The sequence below is a fragment of the Excalfactoria chinensis genome, chromosome Z (assembly GCF_039878825.1).
Source record: "Excalfactoria chinensis isolate bCotChi1 chromosome Z, bCotChi1.hap2, whole genome shotgun sequence".
Classification (NCBI taxonomy): Eukaryota; Metazoa; Chordata; class Aves; order Galliformes; family Phasianidae; genus Excalfactoria; species Excalfactoria chinensis.
Genome location: NC_092857.1, coordinates 18,342,516 through 18,359,728, shown reverse-complemented (window position 1 = coordinate 18,359,728; position 17,213 = coordinate 18,342,516). Strand labels below are relative to the sequence as shown.

At 37.7% G+C, this 17,213-nt stretch overlaps 1 protein-coding gene across 3 annotated transcripts in view; it reads left to right on the top strand.

Moving 5' to 3' along the window:
* ELOVL7 (ELOVL fatty acid elongase 7) overlaps positions 1–17,213 on the top strand; it is a 31,448-nt gene that overhangs the window by 12,263 nt on the left and 1,972 nt on the right. For all 3 annotated transcript variants that reach the window (XM_072359624.1, XM_072359626.1, XM_072359625.1), the window contains exons 2-7: positions 6,915–7,008; positions 9,168–9,358; positions 11,402–11,482; positions 11,858–11,914; positions 13,652–13,757; positions 16,417–16,553. In XM_072359624.1, coding sequence (XP_072215725.1) covers positions 6,945–7,008; positions 9,168–9,358; positions 11,402–11,482; positions 11,858–11,914; positions 13,652–13,757; positions 16,417–16,553 — 636 coding nt within the window. In that variant the 5' untranslated portion in view covers positions 6,915–6,944. The remainder of the gene's footprint in view (positions 1–6,914; positions 7,009–9,167; positions 9,359–11,401; positions 11,483–11,857; positions 11,915–13,651; positions 13,758–16,416; positions 16,554–17,213) is intronic.

Sequence of the window (17,213 nt, the reverse complement as noted above, 5' to 3'; positions counted from 1 at the left end):
AATAGAGTGTTTTCACTAGTTCTGCTGCTTATAGGCTACTTTGTTCATGTAGGTAAATGACAGATTTGATGGTAGTTTAAAAAGCAAAGCTTTAAGTACAGACATACCATATGAATAATGCAATAAAGGTGACAACAGAGGTTAAGTATTAGATTTCTTATTGACTTCTGCCAGACTGGGATTTTACAGGCATGTGTTCTAATAGAACTTCTAAACCTCTTTCTTTGTTTTTTAAGATGTCTCCATTCTTTGTAAGGGGATTTACACTTACTCTGAAATCTGGTATTCCATTCCTGATGCCTACTGCTAAACATACTCAGAGAGGTGGCTGATGTACTCATCAGATATATATATGTACTCATCTGATATATATATATATATATATAAATGGAGTGGCTTCAGAGATAGAGCTTGAAATTTAATGAGGCTAACAACTAATGCATCTCAATACTAAACCACTCCCCCCAAAAAACAAACAAACAAAAAAAACACAGAATGCTAAGGAGGATGTAGCCAGCTTACCTGTGAGACGGGCCTTTCAAAAAGTGGGCAGTGTAGTTGAGGGAGGGTGTAAAGGATTGGGAAGGTCACAGAAACTTCTCTCCGGGAAATCTGTTATGCCAGGAGATATCCAACTTCATTGCAGAACGTAGGTGAGTAATCAATCTAACGTAATAGCTATTCTGTATTTGTTTGCAGTGTGGCATAAGGGAGTAATGTAGTTAAAATAACTGCGTTTACGTAACCATGCGCCCTTGGGAAATAGGAAGGGCAGAGCTGATGTTCTCCAGGTAGCGCAAAAGATACGATCTGTGAAACTTTCTCAATTTAATTACCATGTGAACTTCAAGAGCAGAATTAACAATTGTATATTAAATGATTCTGAAACATTGAAGTTTCATAACTGTGACTGAATATGTCAGCTAGTATTACTGTCATTTCTTAAGATGCTGTTGTGAAATCAGACCTGTGTGGATCAGTGCTCTCCCATGTTCCTGCAGGGTCTGTGGGGTGGGAGGGGACTCTGCCATCATTACCTGCTGGACGTGTCAGAGGGGTGACATTCCAGAAAAAGTGCTTCTAGCATCTGCCTTGGGTGGAAGTTACGACAGCAAAGTACAAACTTTAGTGGGGTATTTCCTATCTTGCTGAGAGATGCCTATAAAAGTAAGACCCTCCCTGCCAGCGTCTGTAAAGGTATGACAAGGAGGAATGGTTTTAAACTAAAAGAGAGGAGGTTAAAGCTTAATGGTAGAATACAATTTTTTTTCTTGGTATCAAGATTTGCTTTTAAGTAGTAAAAGTATATTTTAATATTAAGAAGTCTGTAGGGGGAATAAATAAGTGCAAGGAATGGCAAATATCTCTCATGTGGGTTAAGCTGAAGAATGCTAGAAGCTTGTTGTTCTCATTTAAAATTAAAGAATGTTTGAGGCATACCAGTAATTCCCGTTAGAGGAAACAGTTTGGTTTTTTTTTGGACTAACAGAACTTGAGCACTTCCAGCAACTTAATGCCTACTGCTTGTCATTATGGGGTGTTCTGAAATGGTTGCTGCGGCATTTCTGCACGTTCTTGGCTGGCTTAAATTACCTTATTATGTACCTCCTCTCCAGTAGGAGAAGTCAGATTTGAAATCCCTTCTGCAAAACTGTATGCCTTAATTCAGCTGCAGCTATTTCAGCTGTCTGCTGAGCCACGGGGAACTGGAGAGCAACAAATGGCATTGCTCTTTTGATGCAGCCTGTTCCATCATTTGTTTCACTTACGCCCCATCTTTATAATGATGAGGCATATTTATTTAAAGGTCTCTGCAAAAATGATATTAGTCCAGCTGGCTTGAACCGCAGCGCACAGGATGAATTCCATTGCTATTTTAAAATATATCTATCTATATAAAAAGCACTCATTTCTAAGAGCTGAGTACCTTCACAATGAGTTCACAGATGATTTCATTTGTTTTCTAGAGCTTCAGAGGACTGCATGCATGTTCTTAAAAACTTTTCAGTCAGCAAACTGGACTTGAATTGCTGGATTTTTAAAACAAATGACAACAAAACAAAAAATAACAAAAACAAAATCCACTTTCTGATACATCATTCAAAATAACGGAATTCTGAAAATTAGTCCATTACTATCACTAATTTTGAGAAAGTTCACTCCAGTCTAGGCTATCTTTAAAAGAAAGTCCCCTGCTGCTAGCATGTTGTAGTTGCTTCCTGTAATGTTGTAAGCAGGAGGTGGATCATTGGAAATAGAAGTGCTGATGTGCTGATTCTGCAGGTATGCTGTGTTATGTGGTATATGAACCACATGTATGTCAAACTAACTGAACTGTGACTAAATGAATGCTTAATGTGTGAGTGGGTTCATAGCGTGAAGAGCTAAATCTGTGTATTTAAGAAATGGTTTTCTTTGCCCCCAGGTCTTTGTCCCTTCAGGCCAAATACTTTCAGTTTCATGTTTAAAGGATAAGTTCTGCAGGCTTTGAAAGTGGCAAACACTGGAATGAGACGTGTGCCAGAGCTTCATTGGGTTTCTTCCTATTGACATAAATGTACTGTGAAAAATCAGCCTTTCAGAATTGTTTTTTATTGAACTGCAGTCTAATTATTTCTCTTTCGTGTGGCTACGTGTTTTGTTTTTTTTGGGTATTCTTAAAACAAACATGCAAGAAAAATAACAGCAAAAGGCCTTGCTGTGCTATTTCCCAGTATGTATGAGCTTGTGTGTGAAGTGTAAGGTGACAAGACAAAATGTGCCTCCCAGTGTAAGTGTAATTAATTGCTCATAGAAGTGGATATACAAAGGAGAAGTAGGTGGTTAGTTCAGAAAACAAATAGAATAGTAAAATGCTTTGAAAATAAACTAGTAGTGTTGTGCGTGAGAGTTGATTTTCAATCTTTTAGCTGTAACAAAGTTATGAGCAGCATTGTCTTCCTCACAGACATTATTCCTGCTCTCACAATACCTTGTTGTGTCTTTTTGTTCTTTTCTTACTTGCAGATGCAGAGTAATTTTCTTAGCGTCTGCAAGGCAGAGCTAAGGTGAGGTGGGCTGCTCTGGCTGCTGCACCCTTGTCTTCTGTCTGGCAGCTAAGCTGAAAATGTTCCAGAATAAGTTCAGCAGTGGCTCCAGAAAACAGAAACAAAACTTGGAAGGCTGAGGGCCTTTGTTGTATCAGTTCCTGTGAAATGTTTTTAGGGAAGAAGAGCTGTGAGTGCTGGGGTGGGAGAAGTAGGGTAAGTGTTTATGCAACAGTGTGGAAAGAGAGCATTTTTGTCTGCTGCGTTTTTACCATGAGCAGAAGCAGGGGATTAGAAGTAGTCCGGTTCTAGATAAAAAGTTTGTATTTGGTGTCAGTGGCCAGCTGGCATCAGAGTTGCTGTTTAAACACTGACAGCACGTTTATCTGATTCTTAATACAAATCTGAAGTGGTGTTGACATGTCGAATGGATAAATGCAAAGAGTTGTACATTGGTGAGATTGCAGTTGCAGGTTTAAAGGTTTCAGCCATGAGGAGGAGGAAAAGTTTATCAACACTACCAAGTGTAGTAAGTGGCAGTCTGTTCTGAGCCAGCATCCACACAGTTCCTGGACTTTTGAGAGTATGTTTGGAGGCAGTTGATTCCTCATTTAGTGTAGGACTTGGTCAGCATATAGAACTGGCCAGTCTGAGCTTCATTTAGATCATCACCGGGTTGACAGGAGGAAGACTGAATGGCAGTGAATTCAATGAGCTATTGCTCTACATTGAAGTGCTGATTAAATGTTATGTGGTAATCTGTGTTCAGTGAATATATATATATATATATATATATATTACTGAAATACTGAGCTGTTCTATAGGTTTTGGTAGAGTTATCTTGAACAGGGTGTCTTGTGTCAAGGCATATCAAACATATTGTCTGATTTAGTCTTGACTGGATATTCTAAGGTGATTGAAATAGGAAGAATTCTGTACTGTTAGGCTAACTTACTGTAATCAATCTATTTAATAATTACTAATAAAGCACTGATTTTCAACACTTTCCCCCAACACAAGTTAACCGTCAGCCAAGTTGCTTGGTTGTCACTGTTGTATAGTCTGAAATACCTTGTGTTCAAGGCTGGGTTGTGTTTACATAGTTTCATTGTCATCCGTACTTGGGTCTATGGAGGAAGATGACAGGGATATTCATAATTTGCCAAAAAGATGAGGGTCATTGAAATTTATAATAGAAAAGGAAGGAGATATTTCCTGTTTTTTGCTAATTTTGCCAGCACCTTTATAAACACAGTTTTGTAACACGATGGTGCCTTTTGTAGAAAACATTACAATAATTGTGTAAGAATGGACATAGGCTTCTTTCATGTTGAGTTTTGTTACAAGCATGTATGGGCCTATGTCTGCTCATTGAACTCCAGTGTGACTGTACTGGTGTGGGGGAGTAAAAATAATTGCTGTGGATTTATGGGCACAGCTATTGCTGAAGGATGTATGGATAGTGGCTTATTAGTTATGCTGAATGCCCTTGATCACAGTTAGTGTGAAATTCCTGGAGCAAGACACCACTGGATTTAAAAGTAAAAATAATTAAAAAGAAGAAAAAAAAAACAAAAATGGGTTCTTCAGAAATCTTGATGTGTTCATCTTAGCTGTGCAGATTGTTGTCTATTTGCTGCCTTAAATGTAAAAGTGGGCGGAAAGGGAAGTTTGTGCTTAATTTGAAAATAAAAAAAGGAATATTTGATCCACTAGGAATTGAAGGTTATAGTGTCCATGTTTGTGAACTGCACTTAGGATTGCATGTTAGTAACTTAAGGCAATCAAATTAATCCATGTTGGTAGAAATTAGCTATTGTGTACTTGCATACTGGAAGTGATCAGGCTATTTCTGATTTTAGTAAAGCTTTGAATTACAGGGAATGTTTAGAACTGTCTCAGCAGTGCACTGTACCGCTGGGCATGAGGTGGAGAGACTTAATGTAAAGAGTTCAGAACAGCATAATAGCAAAAACAAAAGTTCTGTGAAGTGAGCGTTGCAGCTGTGTGGGGGATTATTCTCTACTTTTTAGTGGCTGTGTATATGTCTGATTTTGTTGTGCTTTAGGGAGTAATTTTGCGTTTATGTAGCACATTATGTTGTGTGATGATTGCTTAGGAATAAGAACCATCTTCATTTTGACTTATTTGATGAACGATGATAGGCTTGCTGGATCATTGTTGACTTTTCTGATACCCACAAAAATAGTTTTACGATATCAGTAAAGTGGAAGATATAAAATGATAATTACTACTTCAGCATGATAGCTGTGAAGAAGAGTCACACTGAAGATGGTTTGCTTAGCAACTTGAATTTCTATGGCACTGTCTAAATCAGGGTAGTATGGGGCATGTGAAGATGGTCAGCATAAAGGCAGTGATGTTTTGCTAGGAAATGATGATGCCGGAAGATGGTGGTTCTGGAAGATGTCAACAGAGGGAACAATTTCTGAACAAGAGAGGATGATTTCAGGTGTATAGACACAGAGCAGAAGTGTAAGCAGGAAAAAATGAGTAGCAAAAATGAGAGTTGGTAAGAGCTAGATCAGGTGAACCGTAATGAAGGCAGGCTCGCCAGTTGTGTTTTGGGATGAAGGGTGTGCTTTGGGGTGATTGAATATTACGGAATTCCAGAGAATGTGAAATGCTTTTAGAACTAGAGATAAGGAGGAAATTATTTTATAGGCTTGCTATGGTGTGGCATCATAGAATGGCTTGGGTTGGAAGGGACCTCAAAAATCATCAAACCCCAACCCCACCTTGCTGCAGGCAGGGCTGCCAACCTCCACACTTAATATTAGACCAGGCTGCCCAGGGTCCCATCCAGCCAAGCTTTGAAAATGAGAGGACAAATGAGAAGACAGTAGGGAGATCTGAGGAGTGAGCAGGGAGATGTTACACCATCCAGGGGGGTAGAACTGGCTCTCAAAAGCTGCAATGGACTTAGACTGGAGGAGGCTGAGATTGGAGGCCAGAACAAAGGAGATGGTTATCAAGTTGTGTTGCAGCCTGGGCTAAGAGTTGAATGTTGTGTGAAGGTTATGCTGACGTGCTGAAAGTGACACTGAGTGGGAGTAGGAGTGACACCTTTCAGATGTGCTGGGATTAAAAAAATAAGTTTTCTGGGGGAAATGAGCTCAGGTAGGGGATGGCAGGTATTTGATTTTTGGAGTGAAAATCAGTATCCATACAAATGTTCTTTGTTTTATATGTGTGGATGGTGCTGTGTGCAAGCTGGATGTGCTGGAAATTTCTTTGAGTTAATTCTATTGCCAGTGGTACTATAATGCTTCATAATGCTGTTGTAGAAAGAGTTGATTCACAAGAGTGTGATTTGCATGCTAATTATAATGTAGTTGATTACTGTATTTAAAACCAGTGTGCAGACATTGGAGTCTCTTCTCCCTCCCGTCTCAGAAACCCTCTTTAGCCAGGAAATGAAACTTTCCAATAGTAAGTGTTGCAATGAGGAACCTCATCACATTGCCAGTGACCACTTCATCACATTATCATTACTTCTAAAGGAGATGGCAATAAAAGCAAGCTGTGCAGCTGCTCTTTATTTATATTTTCCCCTTCACTGTAATGGTTAACCACAGTGTGGTTTCTTGAGATAACGCTTTTTGGCGTGGAAGCACCTTGTTCAGTATGCAGAGATTATGGAATCATATTGTTGTGTGTAACAGCTCAGATAGACGTTGGCATCAAGTATAGTGCAATGTAGCCAGCTAATAATACTCCCTAATCTGTATTTCTTGTGTGGTGCTCTGCTAACCTATTTTTTTTGTTTGTTTCCATTCTGTTTGCTGAAAATATTTTCCAAAACGTTTTACTGGGCTTTGTTTTATTAATTACAGAAATCCATATTTATGTTTTTTTTCCCTGCAGGCAACATCATAAAATCTTAATCAGGTGAAAATGGCCCTTAGCAATCTGACCTCAAAGGCTGTGCTGCTGTATGATGAATGGATCAAAGATGCTGGTGAGTCATTTAAATCTAAAAGTTAACTTTGAATAATTTTGAAGTTCAGCATGTAGATACTGTGGGTGTGCTGATACCAGCTTCTAGTAGTTTTATCTTCCTATACTTGTTTCATAGATTTGTCAGGATGGTTACTGACATTTTTATCTATAAAGAATAAATTAGTTTTTGAGTTTAAAAAAAAAAAAAAAAGGGGGGGGGGGGAGGAGGGGAACAAAACTTGGCTAATTTAAAGCTATAATCACAGACTTAACGAAGTGCCAGCAGTGATTACTCTTTAGGGGTTTCTGGTTTGCTTAAGTATAAATTCTAGGTGTTTTTTTTTTTTAATGCCACTGAATGCAAAGCTCTAACTTTTTCACTACCAAACAATGGTAGGTTATTGATAGTGCAAGTGTGTGATGTTATTGTATTTTGTCTTTGCAAAATACGAGCCCTGATAAGGTACAGTATATTCAAATTAGCCTCAGAGTAATTCACTCTCACAACCCTATTTTAAAGATTAGTCTCTTGATGCACCAAATATGAGAATATTAAACATGCTTTGCTTTAGCATAATGTTATTGTTCCTCATTGGGGTAGCTGTGTAGTAAATGGCATTAGCTGATTCTCAGGGAGACTTGAGAAGCAGTGAAGGTTTGAATACTTATATTTTTCCAGTATGACTTCCAGTATAGCTAGGAACCATCTGTCTTGTTCAGTAGCACCACAGCTTGCCTACAAACAGGGAGTTTTAGCATGGTGAAGTGGATTGAGATGGGTGACAGAGCACTTCTGCTGCACTGTCTGTAACGTCACAATTTGAGTTTCTCATCTCTCTGCCTATTAGTGCTTGTATTTGACATCTCACAGTATATTATGGTTTCTTCAGAACCTAACTGGGAATGTTTTGATAGTACCAATGTGAGGGGTGGATGCAGAAGAGTAATCAGTTGTGAAGAGCAAGTGATTCTCTTGCAGTGCTATGCATGCAAATGTATTCTGTAATGAAGCTTCCTGATTGTGGAGAAATGTCTCTTTTAGCTGGGACTTGGTGAAGAATTGCAAATATGTACAGTAGGATGAAGATGAAGTTTAAAAGGGATGGCAACGTGTGGGAGGAGACTGCAGTAATTGAAGTCTGTATGTGGTATCTGGAGAGGAACTTGTAATATTTTTACTGTTTGGAAGCTTGTAATATGAAATGGTGTGTTAAGTGGTACTGTGGAAGTGGTGACATGCCGGGACTTGTTAGGCACAAGCTATGAATACCAACTGATGGGATGGAATGTTTTCTAACTTTGAAATCCCCGTGTTATTACCTCTAACAACATAACACTTGAGGATCTTTAAAAGTGGAGCTACTCCCTGTCTGTACCTTGAACTTGTGAGACAAGGTTTGTACTTTTCCAGGGGATGGTAGCCTCATTTGCAAATGCAGCCTCAGTAGTCTGCTTGTGCATTGCCTTCCTATGCTACCTTCTGAGACACATCAGTGTATGAAAATGCTGGCTTTTCACGGGGGAGAGCTGTAGACTGAAAAGAACATTAATCGTGATTCCATGTGTTTTCCTCATTGTGTGCTGTGAAGAACTGATGACTTATGAGGAGCTGCTGAGAGAACTGGGAAGTTTAGTCAGAAGATGAAGCCAGGGGGAGACTTTACTGTTCTCTATAATGCCTGAAAGGTGCTTGCAGTGAGGAGGGTGTTGGTCCCTTTCCTCAGGTGTCAAGAGGAACAGAGGGGAATGGCCTCAAGTTACATCAGGGGAGGTTTAGATTGGATGTCAGGAAGAACTTTATGGAGAGGGTGGTTGTGCACTGGAATGGCCTGCCCAGGGAAGTGATGGAGTCCTCATCAATGGAGGCTTTTAAGAGACATGTGGGCTTAGCACTATGGGGACATAATTTAGCAGTGGGATCCAGTAGGTCAGGCTGCTGTTTGGACTTGGTGATTTTAAAGGTGTCTTCCAACCTACATGATTCTGCGATGCAGGAAGAAGCGCAGAATCCAGCAGGTGCTAACTCTTGTTATCCAGTTGGAATAGATTTGAGGCAAATGGTGTCTGAATCTTGATCAATGAAAGTAAAACCTATGCCATTAAGAATTAAATACTTTTCAGTAGCCTTTTTAGGATTTAATGAGTACAAGAAAGATCTGATTTCTTTTATTCTTCTAGATCCGAGATTGGAAGGCTGGCCACTCATGTCTTCACCTTTTCCAACAACCTTTATCATTGGAACCTACATCTATTTTGTCACTTCACTGGGACCCAAGCTCATGGAAAATAAAAAACCTTTTGAACTCAGGCAGATAATGGCATTTTATAACTTTAGTGTGGTAATACTTTCCTTGTATATGACTTATGAAGTAAGTACTGCTTTTATTTGCAACATAGTTATATATTTCTTGTCTCTAGGAGAGTAACTGATACCTAGAAAGACAGTAAAATGTTTTACATGCCACTATATAAAATTTACAGATTGAAAAATTCTTGCAATTTATTTGATTTCCATTGGCTGTTGTAGCAGGTAGAGATCTGTCTGTTTTTCTTAGTCTGATGTAAATGTTTCTGTCCAGTGCCACAGTCAGCAATGATGTTTCATTGCGATATAGAATATGTTTACTAAGGAATAATCTTCCCTTAGGTCTGCCTTTTGAATTACAAATGCTAACACTATCTAGTGTTGGGTTCATCGTGTTCTAAAATTATTGTTTTTTTTCTTTTAAAAAAGGATCTTTGAAAGAGATGGATGGTTTTTCAGGGAAGGAGCATGGAGATTTTGCTGTACTTTATAGCTCAAGCAAGTAGTAGACTTTTAAGAGAACAAAGCCTGATGCTGTATAGAGCTAGTGTTGGTTGACCAAAAGGTCCTTAAGAATGAATAGTATAGACTATGTAGAAACTTTAATCTAGAACCAGATTTTTAAACCTTAAGATAGATATCTGATTACGGTTTTATTTATTTTTAATGAAAAGCCTGGTGAAACATCATTATGCTAGAAACTAACACTGATGCTTTTTACATACAAATCTGTTCATGTGGTTGTATGGTTTGTCAAATTATTGATGAAAAGGTGGCAGGTAATCCTGCCAAGCTGGCAATGATTCTGCTAGATCAATTGCAAAAATTTCACCATGAGTTACAGTGAAAAGCCTGATATTTCTTTTACCAACACTTTAACAACAGTGCAGCAGTAGTTACGTGACGCAATGGCTGTTGTTCTGAATGCTGTAAATGTTGGGGCAAGATGCAGATGTTTGTTTTTTTTCTTTTTGTTTTGGAAAGCATCAAATGTCTGTTCATGGTTTGGTGATAATCTTGATTATAAGGCCTCAAACTTAAATAAAATGAAGTTAGTAGTAGGCACAGAATTTTAACATAGCATTCAATTAATCTGCTGTCAAGATTCGTATTTGAAAATATCATGAAAGGATGCATAGATGCAGTATGACAGGCTGAATCTCTGCTATTGTCTGACCCTCAGCAAAAAGCTGATTCTTTCCCTCTTTGGATCCAAGCCATTTTGTGGGTGTTAAAGTATTATGCTGTGTTGGTGTTCTAAATCTTGCTTTATTTAAACAACTGATTCTTTAGGAAGTTAACACATCAATTGCAGTTGTAGACTAAATCATTTCATCTGTTACAGAGCTGAACCTCATATCATGCATAAGAGGATTATGATGAGAAGTATTTTTTTAAACTGATACAAGATACAGTAGTCTCAGCGGCTGGCAGGAGAGTGAGCAAGTGCGATATTAATGATGTGTTTCTTGTCTTGAGTTCTAATGCAGTCCAAGATAAATGATCGAATGATTGAGAGAAATTACTTGTGATACATGCAGGCCTGCCTTGGACACCTGCTTTTGACTGTAAAAATGCTAGCTTCTAACCCACTATGTCAGTGAAAGGTAATTGAATCAGGCAATTAACTAAGCAAGATTTTAGGAACTAGGGTACAGAAACTGCAGTGTATATTGATTTGTTCCTTCTCATTATAGGTAGTAAGCTATATGTCTCAGCTGTACTTATTTTCTTGAGTAGTAAGATTTTTGGCTGTGATAACAACTTCCAAAAACTTTGAAAACGTTGTTTTTGTGGACTGATTTATACAATCAGTTGTTTAGCAAGCATGTGTTTTGAGATGTTGTTTCTCCTCCTGTTAGTAATGATGTGAGATAATGGGTGTAGAAAGAAGCTTCTTGTCAGTAGGTGTGGTCCTAGAATTATGAATTTGTTAATCTTGCAGCAGCAAATGGTAGCTAGCCCACACAGAGGTAGGTTTCTGACAAGCTTGCTGATCCAGACATTGTTTTGTCCTCTTGCTTAGTTATTGCAAAAGTAATCTGACATGAATTATTTTTTCCATAAGACACAATGTAAACCTATGCTCTTATTTTATTTGCTCCAGTTTCTTATGTCAGGGTGGGCAACTGGCTACTCATTCCGATGTGATATTGTTGACTACTCGAGGTCACCTACAGCCTTAAGAGTAAGTTGCCAAATGCAAGGCCAAATTGTTATGCTACTCTGACTTTATTTTTGGATTTTATTTTTTTTTTCCAAACAACCAAATGCATTGCTTTGGAGTAGAGTGCCCTGAAGGATATTGCCTTCCTGGGGTTATATTGTGGGTTGGTTGTTAGGGATATGGTCAATACATTTGTTGTCTTCTTCCTTTTCATCCTTAGATAATTTTAAAATGAAATAATTTTTAAGAAAAAAATTGAAGCAAAGCCACAAAGCAAACTGGGCATCACCAAGACACTGTTTTCTTATGTTTTCCTGTTTTCCTTTCATACACTTAATGCCATTTCTTGGCTTTATTTATGATTATTAGAATTTAACAGTGCTTTTCACTTTGCAGATGGTACGAGCTTGTTGGCTATACTACTTTTCCAAGTTCATTGAATTATTAGACACTGTAAGTATCTGTAGCCTAATAAATGATGCATTGATGCTTCCTTTTCTCAGTAAAAAAACTGCTGCTGTTGGGGCTGAAGGCATAAATTGCTTTTTCATTCATTGACTGCGACCTTCATTACTGGAATACCATGAAAGTGTTAACCTGTACTTTCTTTCATCATATTCTCCAGTTATGCTGTCATTCCTTGACTACCCAGGAAAGAGCTAGTTACAAAATGTACTTCTCAAAAATTCAGAAGCCCTCGTAGCTTGGCTGCTTATCAGCTGATTACACTAACCCACTGTGCTGTAGCAATGATTGCCTCAACACAGTGGATTAAACATGGTGTCGATGTTGAAATATTTTGCATGTCATCTTCAAAAATTTATTACGGAATATTTACATCAACAGCACTGAATACAGCATAAGTTGCTACACCTGCCTTCTCTAAATTCCTTTTTGTGCTTGCGTGGTTGTGACCAGAGATTTATGTAGTAGTAGACCTGTACTCTAAACTGTTTAGTAGAAAACCTGAGCTGCAGTGTGTTAAAGCACAGTGCAGACCTTGGTCACCACTACCAGCTGTCTGCCTTCCCTTCTTTTTGAAGGGTTGGTGAAGTTGTTCTCAAGACAACTTCTGGATGCTGGAGTCAGCAGTGGTTTCTTTGTCTTACGGTGTTGGGTGCAACAGTGATGATTCATGGGCTGACTCACAAGTAGCTTGGATGTTCTGTACCCTGCAAGCAAAGTCAGCCAGCTGACTTTCATCTACCAACAGTCATTTTCGAACTCTCGTACTGACTGGGACAAATGGAATGGTAATGAAAACGACAGGAATGCCAAAACTGGAAAAGCCTGAATGGCTTAGTTCTCTTTAATAATCTTGTTAAGATTGCTGCTTTTTAATTAGACCTGGGTTTGGGGGGGAAAAAAAATAAAAAATAATTTTAAAAAAATTTAAAAAATTAAACTATTTGTATTATTTGAATCCACCCAATCAAGCAATCAAGTACCTATTTCTCAGCAGTCTTTTTTTGTTGCTGTTGAAAAAGTGATTTCTTAGCTGTATGTAAGTCAACCGTTTCCAAATATTTTTCCTGGCATGCCAGTCTAAGTTTCTTTGTTTCTTTTCTTGCTATCTGATACCATCTTTCTTGTGATCTGACTTCCTACAGTTTTCTTGCTGTTACACCTTAATACGTATCCTAGTGTTTGACCTTTTAAATGCAGCCCATCAATGTCTATTAAAAATGCCTGCATATATTACCAATGTTTCCTTTTTCCAACAGTAGCTAATTGGGTGTTCAAAATCAAGTGCTCTTTATCTAACTTACTTCTCTTGCTTCTATCTATTTCTGGTCCCTCAGTTCATTTTCTCAAATGTCTTTTCTCTCACACTTGTAGTTCAGGGCACTTAAAACATCTGATGCTTATAGATAACTTATCAGTCCAAGCAAGTCCATCTCACACTGTCCACTGCACTTAGAACGTAGCTCAGCCTTTGACACTTGCTTTCGAAGCTTACTCTTGGCTATTGAGATTCCATAGGTGGATTTTAATACTAGTTTAATTTCATTTGAAAATTAATCAGGCATGTCCAGAGCATCAGGTTTCCCACCTTCTCCTGAAACTGCAACAGTGAAGCATTTTTAAATGTATAGTAGGGAGCAACCAGCACTGACACATACAGTTTTCTGTAAGTATGTTGGGCTTGAATATCTTCCATAACATTCTGCTTGTTAAAATCTGTTTCAGATATTTTTTGTGCTGCGTAAGAAAAACAACCAAGTTACATTCCTGCATGTCTTTCATCATTCCATCATGCCATGGACCTGGTGGTTTGGAGTCAAATTTGCTGCAGGTAGCAGAGAGACAGTTTAACTTTTAAGTATCTTCAAATATCTTCTAGTAGCAAAATTTAAACAAGCTAGACAAATATTTAAAGAACAGATTAAAAAACTCTTGGAAACATTAGTCTTTTAACATTTGTATGCCTTCAAGATCTTTGATCTGAGATCACTATACATGGCAACTATGTAAATGGGACAGTACTCATTTTTATTAGACATCTTTTTGTTTAGTGTTGAGGGGAGAAAGTGCAGAGGAGAGAGAGCTGAGCAAAGGGCACAATTATGTAAAAAAGAGGTGTGACTGACATTAAAAGTGGTAGGGAAGAAGTATAAGAGAACTCAGCATTACTTGGAAGACATTAGTCCCTTGGCATGTAAGAGCTGAATCAGAGGGTAGTACTGTGTTCTTGTCATCCTTAGCATTTTTATTTTTACTGTTGTTAGGTAGCATAACTGAGGCCTATTTACATTGAATGCTTTAGCTTTCATGAAAGTATAGAGTTTAATTATTACAGAAGCTTAGGCTATGCTTGTATTTCAACTGAACTGATTATTTATTTTGTCTTCTTTAGATTGCCTCTCCATGTGCACACTACAAGATTAGTGTGCATCACTAATAAATAAAGAATGCCATGGGAATAGCCTGGTAGTTGCATAATAGAGAAATACATACTCCTTTAGCAGTACATTTGTAGGAGGGTGTGGGGTTGGGCTTTTTTTTTTCAAGCAATATATATATATATATATATTTTTTTTGTACATGTTTCTCATGTTTCTTTACTCATGTTTTCTGATGTACATTTTTTTTTCCCCTCCCAGAAAAAAAACAGTGTCGAAGTTACAAATATAACTATGCTGATAACATCTGTTATGTTAGTTCTTGTTTTATGAGTGTGAAAACCAGCTGCAAAAGCAGTCCAGGCGATTTACACAGAGGTCTTCTGAACAAGCTCTGTGTGCATGTCTTCCTTGCGTATAGGAAGAATATAATTCTATTGCATTTGCTGAATTTCTGTTATTAGGAAGCTTAGTTGCATCTTTTTCAAATGCTGATAAACAACTGGAATTTAAATTAATAAGGAAATTGTAATTAGTTTCTTCAGCCATAAAACTTAGTATGTCTATAGAGCTGCAAAGAATCGCAGCAACTAACAGTCTCTCCTCTTCAACTTTGAAAAGTTCCCATTTATAAGTGATTTTCTGCCTTTTATCTGGACGTTGGATCATTATACCAGATACAGGATTCTGATCTTGCATCAGATTCAAGTTTCCCATGTGATAATTTCAGCAATACTTTTGGCAAACTGTGCAAGGCCTCTTTTCACCTCAGCTCAGTCATGAAGAGCTGTGTTTATTTTTATTCTATTGCTAATCTTTATATTAATCTTTTTAAATATTGTTCTATTTAACAGTTTGTTTACTTTTTTTTTTTTTTTTCCAAGAATTTCAGTCCTGATGATGATCATCTTGTATTCAATTTCATCACTGTTTTGTCCTTTCTGACTTTTTAAATTTTTTTTTTTAAATTATTTTTATTTTTTCCTCTGATGTGATATGAACAGAAAACACTTGAAGTACTGCATACATCTATGGTGGTGTTTTTTGGACCTTGTTTTTGTACTGCTGTTTTTTCCCCTCTGCTTTAGCTATTTATTTTTTCTTTAGCATATTCACTGTGCAGGCCAAGAAAAGTATGTCCTTTTGGACTGCAAGAACACTCAAATTATTTTTGAAAAACACAAATAGCGTAGTTTCAAAGACAGCTTGCAATCACAGCTGGAGCAGCTATGATCTGTCAAGCTGGAGGTAGTGTGAGCTACTAAAATCACATAATAAAACTTATTTTTAGGTGAAGTGACTTTTAATGGCAAATTGGCTTTTGGATACAAACGTTTCTCACCAAGTGTCTTCTCTTCATGATGTTTTGCGCCCTTCCTGATGGCTCAACATTTTCATGTTCACAATTCTCTTAATAGTACCTTGCCGCTTCTTAATTTGTATTACAAAATTTATTTAATTGTTTAAAATAAAATTACCTTTGCCAAGTCATCTAAATCCTTTGTTGATCCGATGGAAAAAGAAACATTTCCTCACGTGCTTTATGAAATGTTTTTATATTCCCAGTTACAGTCATGAGTTTGCCCCAGAGAGTATTTGTAACTTGGCCTTAAATTTCATTTTCACTGTATGTGTGTTTTTGAGATGGAACATGGATTTGTGAGGCCTTCATTCACATCATGATTCCAGAAATGTGCTGTCTGAAACTGTGATTCCTTCCCTGGAAATTTCTGTTGGGGATTTATTACTTATCCTCCAAAGCTTTGTGAAGTTCATAATATAGGTGTAACGCAGGTGGGACAGTGCTTACACCAACTGCTTTTCACATATATGTTTCACTTCACGATGTTAGTGATTTTCATTTTAATCAAGGTAATTAGATCACCACAGCTTTACTGGTGTTTTGAAACAGCTTGGATAAACTTTGTGATGAGATACCTCAGAATTGGTGTCAGCCCTATTCTGGTCAAATACTTGGAGACTTAATCAATGTCTACATGCTTCTATAGGCTTTGTGGTGTTTTTCCTTTCTTTTGTTGCAAACTACTGAGACCTGAGATGTCCTTTTTAGTACACGATGCAATTCTGCTACCCTATTTTGTTTTTCTACAGGTGGCTTAGGAACATTTCACGCTTTGTTGAACTGCATTGTACATGTTATCATGTACACTTACTATGGAATCTGTTCTTTGGGACCAGCCTATCATAAATACTTGTGGTGGAAGAAGTACATGACGACTATCCAGCTTGTGAGTAGTTTTCCATTTGACTTGAAAATCTCTCAGAAAGCTGACTGTGGCTGGTGCAGACAATGCAATATATTTATGCCTTTTATATTCATGTAAATAGCATACAGTTGGTCTAGTGGCTGAATTTTCAAAATTCTGAGCTAATTCAAAATTAATTTAGCTTCGGGCTAAACAATTACTGCCTGCAAGCACACCTCTGTGTAACTGGGAATGATTTAGTTTGAATATTTATAAGTTATTTAGAGACCTTTTGTCTTGGCAGTATTACCTGTGGATTATTAACTTGGCGGTCATGTGGAAACTTTCTTTTAGCTCTCCGTTAAATTCTCTTTTGGAATCTGCAGCCTTTTGTGTCACATGACAATATGTGGTCATAGCTGGAGGAAAACTTATGTTCACAAATCCTAATGTGTTTTTTGTTTATCTGGCCAGATTTTCTGGAGGAATGTCCCATTTGTTACTGGTCTGTGTCAAATTACTAATTTCTGAGTTGGCCAGCCTGGACTCCTTTTCCTGTAGTGTGGGTTTCACAGTGCTGAGTGTAATTAATATTGTCCTGGCACTTCTGTCTTTACTTTCAATGCAGTAACAATTGGGGAACATCTAATGCTACATCTCAGTATCTGTAAAAGCCCCCAATATTTTATGGATGTAAGTTAT